The sequence below is a fragment of the Thalassophryne amazonica genome, chromosome 18 (assembly GCF_902500255.1).
Source record: "Thalassophryne amazonica chromosome 18, fThaAma1.1, whole genome shotgun sequence".
Taxonomy (NCBI): domain Eukaryota; kingdom Metazoa; phylum Chordata; class Actinopteri; order Batrachoidiformes; family Batrachoididae; genus Thalassophryne; species Thalassophryne amazonica.
Genome location: NC_047120.1, coordinates 30,474,060 through 30,497,250, shown reverse-complemented (window position 1 = coordinate 30,497,250; position 23,191 = coordinate 30,474,060). Strand labels below are relative to the sequence as shown.

Below are 23,191 nucleotides of genomic sequence, written 5' to 3'. Positions count from 1 at the left end.
TTTCAGCAGCAGGAACTGGGAGACTAGTCAGGATTGAGGGAAAGATGAATGCAGCAAAGTACAGAGACATCCTGGATGAAAACCTGCTCCAAAGCGCTCTTGACCTCAGACTGGGGTGACAGTTCATCTTTCAGCAGGATAATGACCCTACGCACACAGCCAAGATATCAAAGGAGTGGCTTCAGGAGAACTCTGTGAATGTCGTTGAGTGATCCAGCCAGAGCCCAGACCTGAATCTGATTGAACATCTCTGAAGAGATCTGAAAATGGCTATGCATGATTCTTCCCATCCAACCTGATGGAGCTTGAGAGGTGCTGTAAGAGGAATGGGTGAAACTGTCCAAAGATAGGTGTACCAAGCTTGTGGCATCATATTCAAGAAAACTTGAGGCTGTAATTGCTACCAAACGTGCATCAATAAAGTACTGAGCAAAGATTGCAAATACTTATGAACATCTGATTTTTTTTTTTAGTTTTTACTTTTAATAAATTTGAAAAAAAAAACTTGTTTACATGTTGGTCATTATGGGGTGTTTGAGTATAAGTTTTGAGGGGAAATAATTTACTCCATTTTAGAATAAGACTGTAACATAAATGTAATGTAATAAAATGTGGAACAAGTTTAGAGTGTGAATACTTTCCGAATGCACCGCCCAAATTTTTACCAGTAGTTTTACACAACGTGTTTGGCAGGAAAGTCTCTGCAACAGATCTTCTTGTGCCTGTTCTTGCAGGTTGCGGCGTGTCCGCGCTGCAACATAATTGTAGTCTTAAGATGTTACAACACGAACAGAGCCTTAGTATTTTTCAAGCCCAACCAATCTTTTGGGTAAATTTTGTGAAAATCTGTTTATTGTTGTGAGTATGTTTGCTTAAAAAACGCAAATGAGAAACAGACATGCATAAACAATAACCTTGACGGTTGAGACTAACAAAGAAGATGACTGTAAAACAAGTTATCAAAGCAGCAACGTGCTACTTGAGATTTGGGGTGGAATGGAATTTAAACCACCACTTGTGATCATGTATACATGACCGCACTGCAAAGTAACAATATACGTGTTGTATAACTTGTTTTTTTCTACCCACTATAGTATAAAGAGTATCCTGTTGAGTATGCACCATGTCAATTACAATGGATGAGTTTATGTTGTGAAGTACACAATGAACAATATAACACAGAAGTCTCAAGATACTTACACGCAGCAATCACTTAAATGGCCACCAACTGAGATGTCATCAATCTCAAGTGATTATCTAGTGAAACAATTCTTCTCACAAAACAAAAATAAATTGAAAAGTTACTATTGACATTCATCACAGTGGCCAGAGGCTGCAGGATTCTGAAAACCTACTACCACATCCATCTCATGCTCGAGGGCAAATGAGGCAGAATCTTAGAAGAAATGAAAAAGTGGTAATTAGGGGGCAAGGCCAGATCCATTAGATGCCGCTTTCTAGCTCGTGTGTCTCTGATAATTCATCTCACTTTAACACCTGACAGCTGGGAAGCAAAAATTGATGTATGCTCAGGTAGTGAGAGGTTGCCCCATAAACACAGCATTCTTAAGCCTTTAACTATGCCAGTGGAGGAGAAAGGACTGTGGCCTCTAGAGAGATGAAGACTGAGCATCAACTTACCTTTTGGGAAGCGAAAATTGACACTGAAGCAGAGAAATGGAAAGAGAGAGGCAACGATGTCCAACTGGGATTTGCCTGACCCCCCCGGCTCGCTTTTCTTCGTCGTTGGTCTTCAATCCTCATGCAGACGTGAATTTGGTGGATAATTACAATGGAAATTACACAAGGGCATTGAAAAGCTGACAAAGGCATGGCACCATTTAATTTGAGAGGGATAAAGATGCAACGCAAACAAAACTGATCCATAATGCTGGATGAATTCATAGGAAAGAGACAGTATAACATAATACACTATGCTAAGCATGGAAAGACAAATAAAGAGAGATTCATTTTTATTCTCTTCTCCTGCAAAACACAACACAAAAGCCCGCTAGAGCTGGTTTCAAACTATTCACTTATGTGTTTTCAATATCAATAATATCTGAACAGTGAGTTCATATATTAATGCAGTGACATCAAATAACTCCATGTGTGCTTGCATGTAATTGCTGCTTTTTTTTCCTTCCCAATTTTAACTTAAAAATATATGCAATGCTAAATATCCGGAGCTACTTGTATATGAGCATCTTCTTCTTTATAATTTGCTGTTGTTTAAATGGTATCCTAGTGCAAAGTATATATAAGTGTACATTTATTGTTATTTACATTAATTATTGGACCCTACACAGTACATTTTGCTGAGTAAATATACTCTGCAGGGATAACATTTGGACCCAGTCTAATAGAGTAAATACACTATTATGAGTAAATCAGCTCTACCATCTTGTCAAATCAAGTGTTTCTACTCCAATAAGAGTTGATTTACACTGTGATAGAGTTGATTTAGCACTGTGATAGAGTAAATTTAACTATATTTGGACTGGTACTAATGTTATCCTGGCAGAGTAAATTTTACTCTGCAAAATTTACTGTGTATTGTCTTACATACAAATTGGAAATGTTCAATAAAGCCTCTCTATCAATCAATCGATCAAAACAAATTTACATTATGAACTTTTGACAAGCGCAGAAGTTAGCTTGAGGTAGCAGACGTTAGCATGCACATTGATGTCTGCAACATGTCTTGTAATCATTCCAAAGGTGTTATCAGTGTGACAACAACACCATTTTCAGGTTTAGAAACGTTTATTTCTCGCTAGCTTTTACATAATATGTGACAAAGAGGTTACATTTACAGACAAACAAAACAGTTTGCATTTAGACTATGATGTCACCACGCTAATGTCCGCAAAATGTCTTGTAAATCCCTTTAGAGGTGTTATTAGTTTCCAAAAACAACGATTTAAGCTTTAGAAGTGTATATTTCTCAATAGCCTTTACAGAATATATGTTATATAGAAACATAATGAAGCAATTTTACAGACACCTGCCACTGACGTCACAGGCCGTTCTACTCTGGTTAGCTGTCGCCCGGCCACTCAAAACAAAAAACAGAACAGAATGAAATAGAATGTGACTTTTTAACCTCTTAATATAAGTCAAGGTTAGCCATCTTTGACTTGTCCAAGGTCTGTGTCCCAAGAATGTTCACTGTGAATTGAAGACTCTGGCAGTAATAGAACTGGATTTATGCTGAGTACAGACGGACAGTCTTTGCAATACCTGATGGCCATATTTGATGGCCACCGGGTAATCAAGGACACAATACTCTAATCTCTACATCAAGAAATGTTATTGGCATAACTTCAAGCCATCTTCCAGGTCAGGAAAATGCTCACCTTTGCTCAGGAAAACAATGGATACTCTGATTGTAGCACTTCAGAAGCTGATGTGAGGAATCTGAGTGTCTTGGTTTGTGAAAGCTGTGGATCAAAACAAAGGCCCAGGGTTTCAATGACCTCCTGGACTGAGTCTTCAGAAAGTGTATCTAATTGGTGACAGTGTCAAACTTGCAGAGACATTCGCTTATCTTGGCAGTAACGTTCATGTCTCTGGGTCAGCGACTGTGGAGATTAGGAAATATTTATGGATCATGAGGTTGCTGGACAGAGTTCACTGTTGTTACCTAATATCCCTAATTCTCTCCAAAATATTTGTGCTATCAACTTTCCATTTTTGTGACATGCATCCTTGACCCAAAATACATAAACATACCAAACTGCAAATGTCAGCTCTTCCAGTTTCTCCGTAATCGAAGTTACACACGCACGCATGTACAATGAGGTCACTTCACTTTTAATATATAGATTGAATTGAAATGACTTGCTCATAACAAAACCCCCAAATAGTGAATTTCCCTTTGCAGCAGCAACTTACTACTATGGCCAACAGACACTGAGAAATGCCTATTTTCTGGCAGAGGACCATGTCCATTTTCTGCTTGACTACAACGTTGTTTGCATGACTAATGTGGTTACAACTATACTTGAGGCAGGGCTACATAAAAAGTCAGGTCAGGTCCAGCTAGGCTCCATCAAATGGTGGAAACAGCCTGAGTTCTGGATGGAAATTACAAAGACAAACGCCCCATCACCAACTCCCAAAGTTAGCCATCTATGTGGTGCAGCTACGTAGTATATATAGACATCCCACTGCCCTTTTCCAGTTGCTGGGGTCCTTAACACTGACACCCACATGCCCAATCATGCCAAGAGAAATGTGCCACATGGACAAAATGTTATTACTGATGTTCTTCTAAGTCTCCTTAAGTAAGTGACACAAAGTCATTCCTGTGGTACCCACAGATCCTCTGAAGAGAGCTAGCGCCAAAGTATGCAGTTGTTGGCTTACGCCAATGGTTAGTGCCCAGGTGTCATTACCACACCATTATACAGGAAGCATTAGGACCCTAAAGGCTTGGGCCACAGTGTTCTTGGAAAAGTATCAGCATCGTTGAGCACCTCTGTGCAGCGGGCTTGTGACTCCATCAGCTCTTTCAAGGCATCTCTTGGTCTCAAAGGCTGAGGACACAGAGACATGCATGGTCTGTTCTCTCAAGAATAATTTTAACAAGTCAGATTATATTTACTTATAACATTTTCTCACAATGCTACTAAACTAGCTTAAAAAGCATGTTGAAAATGTACAATAGTAGCCTGGAATAGATTCCTTCCACTACATTTTAAGGTGGGAGAGAGAGGATTATTTTTATTTTGAATAGGTAACATTAATTAATCTATTACTGCAACAGCAGGTTGTGTTCTGAGTGGGATTTACACAAAAAAACAGAACCAGGAAATTTGTTGGTTTGGGTCTTGGTGGATTGACGCAGCCTACATATTGCATGTATAGTTCCTTTTCGACCTGTGGGGCAAATCTTTGTGGCCTTATTGCACTAACACCACACACACACACACACACACACCCACACACACACACACACACCACACACACACACACACACACACACACACACACACACACACACACACACACACACACACACACACACACACACCCACACACAGCCACACAGAAAGAGAGCACAGCCAAAGAACCAAGAAGCTGGAATGGCAGCAGCTCTTGAGCACATTTCATGCTGGCCTGTCAACTGGACCCAGGGCAAGAATGCAGGTATAAACAGGGGGCCCACCTCTGTAAAACATCCAGAAAAAAGGTGGCAGGCAGGCAGGTCAGCCAATGGAACTTAGTGAAAGAGAAGGTGAAACTATTTACACTTCCTTTTCATCTTCAGGTACATTTCATGTGAAATATTGTGACGTCCAGATAAACACTTCGAGTGCATACGGATAAATAACAACCACAGAAACCTGTGCCGTCAGCCATGAAAGTGACCCTTACGCCATTTGTTCAAACAGTATCAAACCTACACAAGCTTAAGGAAGCTGGTTCACACTCTCATACATCAAAGTACTTCTTTGAACAGACACGTTAATTTATACAGCAAACTCCAGAGTCGAGGCATTTTAAAAAGGAAAGAGGCAGGAAAGACATGTCACAGACCACTGACAGGGCATGATTTAGTCTATGTGGGCCAAGCGCGAGTGGATTGTGTGGGTCAATAATGTATGTATTTGACATTTCTAGGAGAAATAGAAAAATCTAAATAAAGTACATGACATAGCAATCACCTTTCAAAATAGCTTTTCACATAACATTTTGTCTCAAGTAGCTTTCACTTAAAGCATGCTGAGCAAATACATACAGAGTATTGAAGGGTGCTGCATTTCCAAGATTTAACATAATTCATACTCTAAATTTGTTTTAGATGTATATAGGGCCAACACGGTGTAAAACTGCACAAAGATTGAAAGGCCAATGCTTTGAGGAAGTCACTGAAGGATATCAGGGTTTTTTTTCAGCTTTGCTTCTTATTCTGACATTTTCTGGGGCATTGCTGCTGCATAGCATATACACAATACCATATCAGCTCAGATACATACACACACTCATACAAAACATGCCCTGGGATGATTTGTCATGAATGTGTTGTAATGTTTACTTTTATTTCATTTAATGTGTGTGCGGGTACAGGATATGGCTATTTGTCTTCTTCTTCTTTCGGCTGCTCCTGTTAGGGATCGCCACAGCAGATCAATTGTTTCCATCTCACCCTGACCTCTGTATCTTCCTCTGTCACATCGACCACCTACATGTCTTCCCTCAGCACATCCATAAACCTCCTCTTTGGCCTCCCTCTTCTCCTCCTGCCTGGTGGCTCTATCCTCAGCATCTTTTACCCTATATACCCTGGGTCCCTCCTCTGCACATGTCAAAACCATCTCAATCTCACCTCTATGACTTTGTCTCCAAACCGTTCCACCTGAGCTGTTCCTCTGATATGTTCATTCCTAGTCCTGTCCATTCTCGTCACTCCCAAAGACAATCACAACATCTTCAGGCTATGGCTGTTTGTCTATTCATGTTAAAATTTTGCACAAATAGATTTAATCAACATTTCAGGACCAGCGGGTCCTTAACTTTACCCAGGTGCACTGCTAGGCCTATACAATGGTAGGGCAACACACTGGAAAGTATTTAGGGCCCGGTCACACGGGATACGACAATTCCTGAATGAAAAGGAAAAAGTAAAAAAAGTCACAAATCGTTGAGAAAAGGTGGACAAACGAGCTTTTGACTTTTCCCATCACCAAATAGCTTGTGAATCAAGCACATAAAAGAAACGAAAGAGGAACAAAGCGAAATTGAAGCTAACATTGATCTCCACGCTTTAAACAAAATGCGCCTGGAGCCACTGCTGGAGCAGTGTGAGTCTGCATCCTACTCTGCGTTTCAGCAAACAGAAGCGCACGATCCAACCCACTGTGGAGATCTGTGCATACGTCGGTGGATCCACCTAATCTGGTTCCTCATCCAGAACAAAAGAGGGATCATCTCCTCATCAGAATCCTCACTATCTGCTTCAGACTGACGGCACACTGCGCACTCCATCTTGCTCCAATTAAAACAAAAATCAAAACAAAAAATGCTGGTTTGCTGTGGTGGCTGCTATTTCGCTGTATTACGTTATTAAGCCATATATATTGATTTATAACAGAAAACTGTTAAAAGGGGGGAAACATAAGTGTAAAGATGATTTAATATTTAATAAATCAGTAATATATCAGCAGTAAACTGATCAGTCTGTGTAAACACCGCACATTGACCCCCCATGTGCGGTTATTTCAGCTGCCACTGATCCACAATATGAATTCTACCTTCCAGAACAGCTGTTATATAATCATGTACCTGTTGCCACATCTACAGAAGGGCTGGATTGTCATTCCTACACTCATATCGTTATATTTAAAAAAATAATAAACACACGCAGGAGGCGATGGCTGCTGCTGCCGCTGCGTTCAAGTACCATTGGAAATTATACGACTTTTTTGTTGTTTCAAATTCAGCAGTTGCTTGTGGCAGGAGTGTAATTTTCATTTTATTTTTAGTAAAATAATTCATTGTATCCTTACAAAAGATTAATTCTGGCCTATATAAGGTGCCTGAGCCCAGTGAAGCTGAAGCAAACAGGCTGAGTTTGCCCTGTAGTTCCCGACGGTACCTGAACGCAGTGGCAGTAGCAGCGCTCACAAACCGGCTTCTGCACTGTATGAAAACATTCAGCTGGTTGAACGAAGTCAAACTAAATGCTAACGTTAGAAAAAGTAAGAAAACAATAAAGAAATGTCAAGAACTACAGCAAAACCCAGAGTCTGGTGGCGCAACTCAGGGTTGATGTGTGGCCTTCACCCACTTTCCTCAATTCGGATAACGGACTTCTTCAAACTTAGTGCACATAAACAATGTCAAATGTGTATGTGTTGCCTTTAATTCTGATGTGTGCCATTATTACAGTAAACAAGTAATAATTGTGGACTAATTGCTGTCTGAGGTAACTGGAGTGTAAATGTAATTTCTCCATTGTGAGATCAATAAAGTATATATCTATCTATCTATCTAAAACAAAATACAGACAAATTGAGGTTTTCAGCGGCATTCGTTCAATTTTTTTGACAGTTTAAAAATCCAGCGAAAATCAACGAAAGTCCAAATTTCTTGTTTCATTTGGGTTTCGTTGCCCTTCCTTACATGCTGCGTGACCGGGCCTTTAGTCTTAACTTGGTAATCATGCCATTTCAGAAAAAGTGGGAAAATCAATTTTTTTAAGCTCTTCTATCAAAATGGTACTGAAAATATCAATATGCTTGAAACACTACTATGCATGCAAGACATTCAGGAGGCAAAAACACATTAAATCAGATTCCGCAGAGGGCTTGGTTCTGAGATCATGAAATCGATCACTTCACTCAGTTCTCCATTGCCAGTAGTTTATTCATGTAAAAAAGAGTCTGCTTACGCAGTCAGATCCCTAAGCAGGTTCCAACACGATGAAACGGCAAAGCCTATTTTAACCACACAGAGGAGACAATAACTCCCAGAGGAGATCCATCCATTACACAAATGCCATTAACCCTGAGTCAAAATACTGCCAGGCACCAATGTTCCAAGGTGAAATCTTTACAAATACAGTTCATCTTTGTAGTGTGTCAACATGGCGTCTTGCTGTTGTCTGGCTGAGAAATTACCAGGCGGTAAAGCAGATGTGTTACTGACACTCCAGAACAAGAAGCCAGTGTCTTAAAATGAGTTGAGAAACTGAACACACCGTTCAGCACCATGAAGGTGTAGTGAGTCAAGAAGAGGTATTTTTGTCACTGTGTGGAGAAACGAGATGAGGGGATAAACAAAAACAAAACTTTCTGTTGTTCAGAAGTGTCATAAAGGGCTTGGCAGGTAGAGCTGTAGAGGGGTGAGATAAACAAGCGAAGGAGGTCTAATGGGTTTTAGTGTGACGTGACACTGAGACACATTTGAATTTCACTCAGGTTTGTTTCTGTCATAAACACAGTTCACTCCCTTGGGCTTTAGCAAGTTGGGTTTTTTTTTTCCCATTTATTCTTTTACACCAAAATTCAAAATACCTACTTGGATGCTGTCAATACTTGTATAACTGAATATTTCATTTAAAATTTGTATCTAATACAGATCACGTTTGACAGATTTTCATTTCAACATTAAACATAATGTTAACTCCTGATTCTTTTAATCATACCATCCCAAGTAGAGTCCGGAATCAAACTATTCCTCAGGTTAAATTTACTAAAAGTTACGGTGAGATTTACAGATCTGGGTTCTTATGAACACCGCTCACGCAGCAGTTTCATCCAACCAAGACTAAACAGCAAAGAAGACAGAACTTTTTTAGGGAAGCAGGTGTTACAATGGGCGGGCCTTATTCCGCAACTGCTAATCTTATTGGCTCCCGTAGACAAAGAGGAAGGCCCCCTCCTCTATGCCATGCAGCTCACACGTGATCTGCGCATGGTCAAAGCCTGGCTTAGTGCTCTGCATGCGCAACCTTAACCAGGTAGAACCAAAAATAAAGCAGCAAAATAAGGAATTAACACCCAGACATATCTAACAATAAGTTGTCAAAATGACTGTAAAAAGTACCTTTATTTTATTTTATTTTGTGTGTGTGATTGTATATGTTAAAAAATAACAACAAAAAAGTCTTTGAGGAATTTTATTTCGACGCTCTTCTATGTATGTCTGGAAGGCTGAAGGTGCCACTAGCAAACACTGACTCATTAATAAAATATGTAAATATATTGGGCATATTGTGTAAGCAATAAATAAACAATCAAATGAAACTGATTTATCCCCCCCAAAAATTGATTCTTGTTTGATTTGAGACAAAGCAAGGTAGGGAGAGCGACAATAAGTGCATGATAAATAAATGCAATTAGAGCGAGAAATGATGAGCGCCACTTTGTTGTTCTTAGCCTTTTTGTTTGAAAGCCTTTGTTGATGGAGTTCCTGCCAGGTATAAAACAGCCTGCCCAGTCAGTAATGGTATCAACAAGCAACTGAGAACAAATCAACAACATTTAAAGTGCATATCTGTTGTAAATGAGATCTCAAATGAGCTGGCTATTCTAAATAAATTTTAAAAAATATGAAAATATTGGTGTATTACGTTTCATTTTTGGTGCCATATGCCGTGAGACATTAAGCCATAAACATGGGGAATTTAGCCTGATTTGCTGCTTTTAAATGCTCAGATTTGATAGCCTGCAGGAAATGTTGATTTCCTTGTGGATCTCCCTCTAGAGCCATTTCATCTGGTCTAATTTTTTTTACAGTTGGAATTAGGGTTTTTTAGTGAAGTTACATAGTAAATACATTGAAATGGTGAACAGGTGTGTTTTGGGAGGCTGCAGCAACCCCACTCATGATGTTATTTTACATGCACAGTTTTCCATAGGATAAAATATTGAGGGGAAAAGTGGGAACATTTTTTCAAGCGCATCCTGGAAAGCCTGCAGAAATGTAGTTGGCACAGCATGGCAAATGGGTAAAAAAAGAAAGAAAGAAAAAGATCTAAACAAGGATTTTATCCTTTCTATTCGTGTGGTCAGCAGAACTCCAACAAAGTGCGTTGTTCCCTTCCAAAAACGTGGAACTAGCTGTGTTTGTGGTTTGTGCCACTGTTGTGCCATGCTAAGCTAAGCTATGCTACACGGGCGGGCAGTGAGTATGGCGGAGGAACGCCCTGCATGGAGAGTCGGAGAGAAAGTGAAGGTTGGTGACAATAGTGGACGGCTGTTGTTATCTCAACAGGAGAGCTGTGACATGTGCGTGGAACAGGTGCCAAGCCATTTGTGAAGGAGATGTGGATGTTTACCATGGACAGTTTACTGTGGACAAACAAATGACAGCACCAGACAGCTGAACAATATTCAACATGTTATGTGTGTGTGAACACAGCACGAATAAAATCAGCGATGCTCGGTTTCAGGGTGTATTTTTATGCATTTATTACACTTTATTTGTGCTTATTCAATATTACTTAGACATATTTGACAGGTTTTTTTCTTTGTTTTGTTCTGAATACACCACAGGTTACAAAGGTGGCGGAGAGAAGTTGATCTTGAAAATACAAGAATTTGACTTGAAAGCCATATTAAAGCCATGCTACATTTGTACACAAAAGTAACCCGGATTGACTGTGCATACTGGTGTAAGTCATGACTTAAGCATGAAGTGAACTGTAACTAGCCGCAGGTTGACCTTCAGGGAGCTAAAAGTCAGTCCCAAAGGTTACATCACTATTATGGATTAAAATGGCTCTGAGTATGTCTTGCATTTATCAGATACTAAAGGATTATTAACTGAGAGAGAGGTCTATACGGGGAAATATCAGACCAAGGTGTTGATAGTACAGGCTGCGCACTAGCAAGGTCTGTGTGAAAAACACAGAGGGCTGATATCCCTGTACAGACTGAGCAAGTGAGGTTAATAACCCATTTATTATATGGCTATCATATATATATATATATATATATATATATATATATATATATATATACACGAGGGCTGTCAATAAAGTAACGGTCCTTTTTATTTTTTTCAAAAACTATATGGATTTCATTCATATGTTTTTACGTCAGACATGCTTCAACCCTCGTGCGCATGCGTGAGTTTTTCCACGCCTGTCGGTGACGTCATTCGCCTGTGAGCACTCCTTGTGGGAGGAGTCGTCCAGCCCCTCGTCGGAATTCCTTTGTCTGAGAAGTTGCTGAGAGACTGGCGCGTTGTTTGATCAAAATTTTTTCTAAACCTGTGAGACACATCGAAGTGGACACGGTTCGAAAAATTAAGCTGGTTTTCAGTGAAAATTTTAACGGCTGATGAGAGATTTTGAGGTGACACTGTCGCTTTAAGGACTTCCCACGGTGCGAGACGTCGTGCAGCGCTCTCAGGCGCCGTCGTCAGCCTGTTTCAAGCTGAAAACCTCCACATTTCAGGCTCTATTGATCCAGGACATCGTGAGAGAACAGAGAAGTTTCAGAAGAAGTCGGTTTCAGCATTTTGAACAGGCTGACGACGGCGGCTGAGAGCGCTGAGCAACGTCTCGCACCGTGGGAAGTCCTTAAAGCGACAGAATCACCTCAAAATCTCTCATCAGCCGTTAAAATTTTCACTGAAAACCAGCTTAATTTTTCGAACCGTGTCCACTTCGATGTGTCTCACAGGTCTAGAAAAAATTTTGATCAAACAACGCGCCAGTCTCTCAGCAACTGACCATGTAGTGTAGTTTTCCTTCCAGACAGCTGCTTAATTGACTCCCATTGATTATTCCCTCAACTAATTAAAAAAAAAGTTTCTCACAAAGAACAAAGCTGTCATTGGTGAGTAGCAAAACTATGGCTTGACTGCTAACGTTTCAGTACATCTGGTGTAGTAAAGGAGTCAAACTAATGCTTTTGCACTGTTCATCTACCCAACAAGAACTCACTAAATTTAGCTATTTAAATCTGTGCAGCCTCAAAATAATTTTCAGCGAAGAATAGCTTCATATTTCTTGCAGTATTAAAAAAAAAAAAAAAATTTAAACATAAGATAGCTGGCATTTGGCTGCAAACACATCCCCCCATTATAAATGAATACATAAATAAAAGGCTAAATGCCCATAAAGTCATTAACTATAACATCTGAAATGTTTCAGTTTGATATTTATATAAATGATTGTCCATTATACTTTGACACGATCCTGAATGTTCTGTTATCAGGTGAGGCCCCTGAGGGTCCAAATCAGGTTTTTGTAGTTGGCATGACTCCTCAGAAAAATACAAGTGAACTATAAAGTATTTCTGTCCGTACTGTGTGTGGTTTAGGCAGCTGGTACATTGATGGGTAAATCTATGCTGGATGACATTCACACATCCAGCAGCAGCAGCTGTCTGGAGAGCTGCATCTCATTACCATGGTACCTGAGGCTGAAAGCACCAACAGGAGTTTTCCTGTGAGGGCGGGCTGGAGTCCCCCAAACAACCAACCAGGCATCACTACCTCTGCACGCTTTCACCAAGAGTGTTGGCTCATTCCCTCCCCACCTCCTCTGGGCTCAAGAAACAGTATAATGCTGTACCACAAATCCAATTAAGCCTAAAAGAAAGAAAAAAAAAACCCCAGTACATCCCAAGACAAACATGAGGTATTTTCTGCACAAATAGTGTTAACTACTGACTAGTCCGAGACAGATGGACAAAAAGCTGAAAGGAGATCAGGCAAACAAGCTACTGAGAGCCGGGACAAACAGATGGGATCTCCTTCCCACACAAATAAAGAGCTGCAATGGCGCAAGGAAATTGAGATGACAGAAGGTGAATGACTCGTAATGAAACTCTCAAAGTTAACAATACACGACGAGCATCACTCTTCAGACACAAAGACAGGAAAACACAGGTGTGGGAAGCACGAGAGCATGGCTCTTCAAACCAATCCGCTGGGGTCTTTGTTGAGATGCCTGCTGGCCCACCTTGGCAATAGAGGAAGAGCGGGAAAAATCTTTCATATAAAGCCTAAATTCAATTTGTCCAGCTCCTGACCTCATGAAGAAAATGAACGCTGTCCAGATAGAGTCATCTGGACTGAAGCCCCAAGTAATGGACAAACAAGAGGATGATACATGAACTGGATACGTTTTTAAATCCAACTACATTCTGACAGACTGTGTTTTTCAGCCACAGTTTTAGGTCGGTCGTACCGTGCATTGCTAAAAGGTGACTCAATGAACTTGTTTAACTTGTGTTGTTTTCAGAGGAAGCTAGAACTAGTAGCTTGCTCTTGCTCAGTTGTAGTTGGGTGTAGCTGGAACTACAGTACTGTGCAAATGTTTTAGGCACAGTAATGCAGAACTACAGTTTTAGGTCGGTCGTACCGTGCATTGCTAAAAGGTGACTCAATGAACTTGTTTAACTTGTGTTGTTTTCAGAGGAAGCTAGAACTAGTAGCTTGCTCTTGCTCAGTTGTAGTTGGGTGTAGCTGGAACTACAGTACTGTGCAAATGTTTTAGGCACAGTAATGCAGAACTACTACATATATTGTGATGTCAAGACGCATGACCCAGAAAAAGTAGACAATGTTCTCCATCTTTTTCATCCTGAGAAAGCAATATTTTTCAACACTACACCCAGTGACTCAAAGTTTCACACATTCCCGAGAAATGCTGGTTTTCTTAAATGTTACTTTTTTCGAACTCCCCCAAAAAATTAGCTAAATCAAATGTATCCTACGTGAATACCTTTCTCTATCATTCAATTTACAACAAAGGCATCAGACATGCCTTGTGATTTTGAAGGTGCTTTCTTAGCATCACAAACCCGACTGAGAAAAATTAGTCAACTCGAACCTGAAAAATGTTTTGCAAGAAGCTTCTTGTGGTGACAGTGGACTTTGAAATACGCATGTACATAAATATATGCATAAATGATATGTATATATTTATGCAGTTCAACGTCTCCATGTGTCTCTAATACTGAAGCTCATGACGACTCAAAACTTTAAAATTCAGCACAAATCCTTACCTTTCTCCTTGAAATCTGGCAGGTTTTTATCAAAGTCTTCACCAGTGCCTATAACCCCAATTCCAATGAAGTTAGGACGTTGTGTAAAATGTAAATAAAAACAGAATACAATGATCTGCAAACCCTCTTCAACCTACATTCAATTGAATATACCACAAAGACAAGATATTTAATATATACTCAACAAAAATTTAAACGCAACACTTTTGGTTTTGCTCCCATTTTGTATGAGATGAACTCAAAGATCTAAAATTTTTTCCACATACACAATATCACCATTTCCCTCAAATATTGTTCACAAACCAGTCGAAATCTGTGATAGTGAGCACTTCTCCTTTGCTGAGATAATCCATCCCACCTCACAGGTGTGCCATATCAAAGATGCTGATTAGCCACCATGATTAGTGCACCGGTGTGCCTTAGACTGCCCACAATAAAAGGCCACTCTGAAAGGTGCAGTTTTGTTTTATTGGGGGGGGGATACCAGTCAGTATCTGGTGTGACCACCATTTGCCTCATGCAGTGCAAACACATCTCCTTCGCATCATCCCGTGAAGAGAACACCTCTCCCATGTGCCCAATGTCAGCGAATGTGAGCATTTGCCCACTCAAGTCGGTTACGACGATGAACTGGAGCCAGGTCGAGACCCTGATGAGGACTACGAGCATGCAGATGAGCTTCCCTGAGACAATTTCTGGACAGTTTGTGCAGAAATTCTTTGGTTATGCAAACCGATTGTTCCAGCAGCTTCCGAGTGGCTGGTCTCAGACGATCTTGGAGGTGAACATGCTGGATGTGGAGGTCCTGGGCTGGTGTGGTTACACGTGGTCTGCGGTTGTGAGGCTGGTTGGATGTACAGCCAAATTCTCTGAAACGCCTTTGGAGACGGCTTATGGTAGAGACATGAACATTCAATACACGAGCAACAGCTCTGGTTGACATTCCTGCTGTCAGCATGCCAATTGCACGCTCCCTCAAATTTTGCGACATCTGTGGCATTGTGCTGTGTGATAAAACTGCACCTTTCAGAGTGGCCTTTTATTGTGGGCAGTCTAAGGCACACCTGTGCACTAATCATGGTGTCTAATCAGCATCTTGATATGGCCACCCTGTGAGGTGGGATGGATTATCTCAGCAAAGGAGAAGTGCTCACTATCACAGATTTAGACTGGTTTGTGAACAATATTTGAGGGAATTGGTTATATTGTGTATGTGGAAAAAGTTTTAGATCTTTGAGTTCATCTCATATAAAATGGGAGCAAAACCAAAAGTGTTGCGTTTATATTTTTGTTGAGTGTACAAACTGATAAACTTTATTGTTTTTGTGCGTAAAATATGAGAACGGAGACCCCGGACTGTTGAACAACTGAAGTCGTACATCAAGCAAGAATGAGAAAGAATTCCACCTACAAAGCTTCAACAATTAGTGTCCTCAGTTCCCAAATGCTTATTGTTGTTAGAAGGAAAGGTGATGTAACACAGTGGTAAACATACCACTGTCCCAGCTTTTTTGAAACATGTTGCGAGCATCCTTTTCAAAATAGGCAAATATTTGCACAAAAACAATAAGGTTTATCAGTTTGAACATTAAATATCTTGTCTTTGTGGTGTATTCATTTGAATATAGGTTGAAGAGGATTTGCAAATCATTGTATTCTGCTTTATTTACATTTTACACAATGTCCCAGCTTCAATGGAATTGGGTTTGTACTTAATTTTCCATCACAATCACAATCTGAGTGGAACTCTAAAGATTACTGGATTTCTAATATGTTCACTTATTCTTTACTAGACAGACACCTCCACATTTGCCAAAAAGCTTCATTTTGGCATGAACGTATCCAAACTATGGGCTCTATCTTGACTATTTATAGTACCACTTCGAAAGCACATATTCAGACAGCACAAAATCCCAGTTGAGACAGAAATTAGTTCACCCTAAGGACAGGATCCCTATTTACAAACAGAGCAATGTAGTGTATTCTATCAGATGTCAGGAAAACTGTAACGAACATTACATAGGTCAGACTAAGCAGCCGTGGTGCAAAAGGCTATACCAGCACCACAGAGAGGGCGCCGGTGGACCTCAGTTTGCAGTTCATCTCCACCTCAAAGACACTAACCAAACATTTGAGGACAAGGAAGTTAAAATCTTAGCCAGAGAAAAGAAATGGTTTGAGAGGGGAGTGAAGGAAGCTTTGCATGTGAAACAGCTGAAACTCAGCCTTAACTGGGGAGGGGGTCTGAGACACGCTTTGTCCCTTGTTTACAATGGGGTACTCAGGTCAAAGCACTTTCAGTCTTTTGTTCATGGTAATGAGTCATTCACATCATCAGGAGAATCGTCAGGAGAGGTATCAGTCCCATCGTTAGGAGGGACAGCTGCCCTGTAATTAGGAGGGTGCTAACTAGAGCACAATAGGTGCTAATTAAAGCAATTGTTAGTCACTAGCCAATAGCAGTCTGCCTCTCAGTAGGAGGGGTCTGGTTAGGTTTAAAACTCCAGCTTTTGCTGGCATCTGTTATTCTTCTCTACATGAGTCAAGACAGAAGTCAGACTACCAGAGCAAGAATTTTAGCTGAGGAAACTTCTGCAATTAGAAGCGAAAAGTCCTTGCGTCAAGCAAACCAGTCCAGTCGAAGATTCAAGCTTCTCTACTACATTTTTTTATTGCACATTTTATTACCCAAGGCCATTAAATATTGGCCATCGGGTATTGCGAAGGCTTTTCGTTCATCTGTCTGTGGTCAGCATAAGTCCAGTCCAATTACTGTTAGATTCTTGAAATTCACAGGGAACATTCTTGGGACACAGACCTTGGACAAGTTCAAAGATGGCTAACCTTGAAGTATTTTAAGGGGTATCTTACGAGGTTCAAAAGTCACATTCTGTTTCAATCTGATCCATTTTGTTTTTGAGTGATGTGGGTGACAGCCAAACAGAGTAGAGCTGCACTGTGACATCAGTAGCAGGTCTCTTCAAAACCACTTCGTTTTGTGTGTTTATATGTTTCTCACATATTATGTAAAAGCTAATGAGACATAAACACTTCTAAAACTGAAAATACTGTTTTTGGAACCTAATAACACCTCTGAACTTATTTACAAGATAATTCGCTGAGGTTAGCATGTTGACATCACTTCCTGATGTAGCTGCTTGCTAACAGCTTCGTTTCTGGTACATTATGTAAAAACTAGCAAGAAATAAACACTTCTAGAACTGAAAATGTTGTTTTTTGTAACCTGTTAACACCTCTGGAGTCATTTACAAGACACTTTGCAGACTTTAGCGTGCATGCTAACTTTCACTAACTCAAAACTAACTTCCTATGGAGTTAAATTTGTCTAATTAATACCTGCTAATGCACAGAGGGTGAGCTACAAATATTCCTTGATTTGCACAACGAATGATTTGATTTGAGCATGTCCAAACTGTACGTAAGACAATAGGATCTTAATAATCAATTAAACAACTGCAAATTATAAAGAATACAATGCTCATATGGCCAAGGGTATTTTAGCATTATCTTATATTTTCATTTTCACATTTTTTACTGTGGTAAAGAAGCTTGAATCTTCGACTGGACTGGGTTGAAGCAACCAGTCTCTACTATGGAAACCACCTGGACAACTGAGAGCCTACACAGAATTTTTTTTTTACTGTGTATTATTCAGTGTTTAGTGCAAATGTATACATGCCCATACAGAGAGAATGCAGCTGAAACCAGAGTCAAATTCCTTGTATTCTTGTAGATACATGGCGAATAAAGGCCGTTCTGATTCTGTTTTGTGTTGGGTGGAAAAAAGTGCTCCTACGAGTGTCTCCTAGTACTTTTGTAACTTGCACTGTGGGCTTGAGTAGTCAATGTACCCAGACTGAGCATTGTGAGTTGGTGGTACTTGCAAACTTGTTTGACAAGATCAAAAAATAATGCAGCTGTCAGTGGTGAAAAAGTAAATATGCTTCCCGACAGGGTCTTGTTGGAAAAAAAAAAAAACACCAAGTTGGAACAAACAGACAAGTGACTGGCAGCAGTTGTTGCACAGCAACAGAAATATTGTCGTGGCACAAAACTGCAGTCATAGGTGATTAAAAATAGCACCATGTTTCATATCCAGTCAGATCTAATATAATATAAATCATCAATATTTCTGTGTAATTTAAGAGACTGAAATAAAATAAACTGTGAAAAAAGGTGTAAAGAAAATTAGGTAGATATATTCTTGAAATCATTCAGTTCTTCATTCATCAGATGTACCCAAAAGTAGAGCTGTACTTTCTCCCCTGCATCTTCTCCTCCCACTCTTCTCTCCCATGCTCCCTTCTCTTTATCTCCCCCTCCACTGTCTCTCCCTCTCTCTCTTCCATATATGCACACACACACACACACACACACACACAAACCCACGCACACACAGCAAAAGGAGAAAGCGAGAGAGGAGATCCGCAGCGGCACGATGGGGATACTCTGTCTGCGTGGGCTCTGACGCTGAGACACCCGGAGTTCAGCCACGCTGCGTGTGTGTGTGTGTGTGTGTGTGTGCGTGTGTGTGATGGGTGTATGTGCATGTGTGAGTGAGTGAGAGCCTGTGCTGACGCCGTGCAGAGGACGAGAAGGGGAGCAAAGCAAAGGAGGCGAGCGGGTGGAGGGAAAGAGGAAAGAGCGGGAGAGATGACTCTGATAGGGGCTTAGAGGAAGCTCACGCCGATGAGCAACAACTACTCCAACTGCTGCCGCCGCGCTGCCTGTCATCCTAACTTCTGCCACGGTTGAGCATCCTCTAATCCACTAAGGAAGCAGACATGCACGGGCACGAGCTGGGATCTATGCCACCGCATCCTCCACGTCAGTAGTTCACAGTCTGAGGTGAGTCGCTTCTCTCCGCTATCCTCCTCTCCTCTAGTTCACCTCTCTGTCTGCAACTGCAGGGCGGAAAGTCTGTTCAAATAACCAAAGACGAGGGAAATCTGAGGCGTTTGCTCGCTCTGTGGGACTGAGTGCTGGGATAAGCCACAGGGAATGTTTTCACTGAAGATTTCCTCTTTTAGCCGGCTGATCAGATATTAAGCGCGTGTGGCAGATGAAAGAAGGTAAATCTCTGATTGATTTTGTGCTAAGCTGCTCTGCTGGGGAGAAGCGGTTAATGGAAACGTCCTTGCGCCGAGTTTTACACAAGAATTCCATCACCTTAGCAAAACTTTGAATACAGGAAGAAGAAAAAAAAAATCACTTCTTTTGCTGGTTAACATTCGTCACATCTGGCTAGTGAGTTTATCTTTGAGAGGATTTGGATCCACATTGAAACAGACTGCCTCAACGTTCCTGCTGCTTACGTGATGCTGCAAATGCGCTTGCAGCTGAGTGTGCACTGCAAAGGGAAAATGACAGGAGCGCCTGATTCATGTCAAGGTGTTGGTCCATCTCTAGGGGTGTGATGGAGGATCCAAACTCTGAGTAAGATAGATTAATGAGTCTCTGGTGGAGTCACTGTGGAGCGTGCGTGAACGTGTATGTCTTTATATGTGCGTCAGAGTCAATAGGGTGTCCAGATCGCTCGGATCTTGACTGTCCTTCAGGCCTGTCATTCTGCTTCTCTTCAGCCTATCTCACATCGACACTCACAGTCACCCCCTCTGTTTCGCTTCACTTTCTGCACACCCTGACATGAAGACTGAAGCAAACAGATGAAAACACAGAGACAGAGATGAAAAAGGAGGGAGACGGTAAGAAAGGGTAATGTAAAGAGAGGATAGTGAACGACATGATATGGGAACACAAGAGGTGTGTCCAAGCTGTCACAGGAGTGTGTCTGGAACCGGGAAGAACCGGGCATGGCAGGGATCCAGGAATGATGGGCGTGTTGGGCTGCCACTTCAGAGCTTGCCTTCATTTTTAGAAATCAGTGAAATCCGTCAGCAACTGACCCAGTAACGCTCACCAGAGAAGGAAACTGACAAGACGCTGCTATGTCAAACACAAAGCCGGGCCTGGGCACAATCGCTCAGAGTGCACGGCAATGTAAAGAAGGAAATGCAGTGCAAGGTTTTATTTTATTGGGGGGGGGGGGGGGCAATGGATACACCAATTGCAACATTTGATAGGCTGAGTGAGTGTAGGAGTGGCTGGGTTTGATTGTCCTGAATCAAGGTTTGTAATTACTTCCTGGACTCAACCACAAGAAGTGTATCTGTATGTAGCCAAAGTTCAGAACCTGCAGAGACATTTACTTATTCGGACGTTGAGATCAAAGGATACCTGGGAAGAGCTTAGGGAATCATGAGGTCATTGGACGATGCCAATATCTTTGCAGGACAATAAATGTTCAAGTCTTTAGGGTTCTGGTGCTTCTCATCTTACTGTATGGTTGCGAGACTTTGATGATAACTAGTAACTGAAGATGATGACTAGTCTTTGGTACTAGGTCTCTTTGGAGGATCCTTGGGTACTGCTGGAAAGACCTTTCGTTAAAAGTGAGGTAACTTAGGGGGGAATTACAGATAAGGATTATCACTTGGATTGTGAGGAAACGTCAGCTACGACATTTTGCACATATGGAACTTTTCTCTGTGCATGATCCAGAACATGGGTTCCTCAGTGTTGAGTATCCAAGCGATGAGAGAAGGCCAAGGAGACATGATGTTTCACTAGGCTGTGACAGATAGAGGGCTACTTTTGAGAGGTGGGGGTGGACCAGTTATCTGCATGAGTTTTTGCCATCCAGGACCCTTGGTGGTTCCACAGTGTGGAGGATGCAGTGATGAGCGACATCAGCACATGATCGCCACACTTGACTTGATTCAGGGGAGGTGGGCAAACTGTGCACAAAAAAAAAGGACAAAGCAGAGAAAAGCAATAGCTTTCAAATAACAAATAACAGAGTACCACATTTTCCAGAGTTGGACCGGGGTATAAGTCGCATTGGTCCAAAAATGCTTCATTAAGAGGGGGGGAAAAAAGTATATAAGTTGCACCAGAGTATAAGTCGCATTTATCACTTCATGCAAAAAGAAGCAAAATGGATTAAATTGCTGTATTATTGATTTATAAAGCACACACCGTGTGCCACCATGTATCATTTACATATTTACAACAACAACAACAACAACACTGCTTTAGCCATCAGAAGCTAAGCGCTATGGACCTGCTACGGCCCCATTTTGTGATCAGAGGACACACCGTTTTATTTGAGTCTCTTACCAAAGCTCAGTCAGAGCGGTCCAACGCAAACTTACAGAAAATTCAGCTTTAAATCAGCTCACAGCGCAATTATCTGTTTCCTGGTCATGTGTTACTCTGCTGTGGAACTGAATGTTTTTTTGTTTGCGCTGTAACAGCACACCACACACACACAGACATGAACGTCTGATCCTGCGGGGTTTTTGTATGGTGCAGTTCTTTGTGTCATTAGACACCCTTTGTTTTTATTAAAGACATTTATTCATATTTATTTCCTTGAAGTGAGCATGACTGCCAACTGTATTTTATCTGAAGTCAGACAGGAGGAAAAGCTCACAATAGTGACACCATCATGATCGCTCATTTAAGGAACACTTTAAGTGTGCCCCAACTCGGTTTTAAATGCGTGCAGAAAGTAATCAAGCCCTGTTAGGAAGCTTCCACCTATCTCGTTTTCTAAAACGAAACAGCAGTTTAATGGTGTGTTTCTCATTTTAAGTGAAAATTTGTGGTCGCGAACTGTGATTATTTTTCCCCGTATATAACTTGCAGGACCTCTCAAACTAGTAAAAAGAAAAAAAAAAAATGGAACTTATACCCTAGAAAATACAGTATATCCCAATTTATTTTGAAATATGCACTCTCTATGTGCTCTCTGAGAGGAGCACTCGTTGATCTGGAAAACAAATTGCACCCCTGTAAAAGAGTGACTGCTTTTGGAACAAGCCAGATGTTACCTTTCATGTGGTAATAGGATTATTCATTAAGAGTAACATTTTTTTCCAGGGAGCGCGGGTGACGCGTGCTGCTGTGGATGTTTATGAGGGACAGGGTGGGTGATTTTGTACGCATGATGCATACAAGAGGAGTCCCTGTGCACCTGTTCCCACCAGGTTCTTGTTGCCTGTGTGAAATGGTGCAGGTGAAAATGTGTGTTTTCTCCCCTGATCTGCAGTAGGTCCTTGGTGGTGCCAGAAGCAAAAGAACAGACACTAAACGGGAGCAGTGATTCAGTGGTGTATGGAAGGTTTTTGTGGCTCGAAGGTACCTCCAACAAAGATGTGACTTTTATTTCTTAGATATAAAATATTGATCCCCCACCAAAAAGCAAGAAGGCAGGTTCCATTACTGGTTAATGTTAAATTGTGTGTACAATACATGAATGAAGCTAAATAATAACAATTATATGTTCATATTTATTTGCCCTTCAGACAGGTACTGAATTTTGTCCCAATTTTTCAATCATGGCACACATCATATCTGCGAACTACATGCAAAATTCAACTGGATATCAACTGCACTGAGGCACTACTTAAATCTGTTACTATCATCCTGTTATTTGACAAAAACAGTCAATGACAATATATCTGTCAGTAATGGAACACAGAAAATTATAGATTATGTAGGTGTCAGCAAAATGAGTGTTATTTTTAAGGCCTGTTACATTTAAATCAAGCTTCTCCGTTTACCTAAAGTAGGTGAAGAAAATATTGTTTACTAAGATGACACATTTTGTTAAAAAAGTCACACTGCTATTA

General features: G+C 40.9%; 2 protein-coding genes across 3 annotated transcripts in view; one reads left to right on the top strand and one right to left on the bottom strand.

Annotated features, from left to right (window-relative positions):
* The window catches only part of dock1 (dedicator of cytokinesis 1), an 815,700-nt gene that overhangs the window by 283,433 nt on the left and 509,076 nt on the right, over positions 1-23,191 (bottom strand).
* Positions 18,884-23,191, top strand: part of LOC117530814 (inhibitory synaptic factor 2A) — a 101,010-nt gene continuing 96,702 nt past the window's right edge. The window contains exon 1 of one of the 2 annotated variants that reach the window (XM_034193751.1): positions 18,884-19,343. Coding sequence is in view for 1 of the 2 variants with exons in the window: in XM_034193750.1 (XP_034049641.1) it covers positions 19,558-19,567 (10 nt within the window). In the remaining variant the exon portion in view is untranslated. The other variant, XM_034193750.1, reaches the window with a different exon arrangement.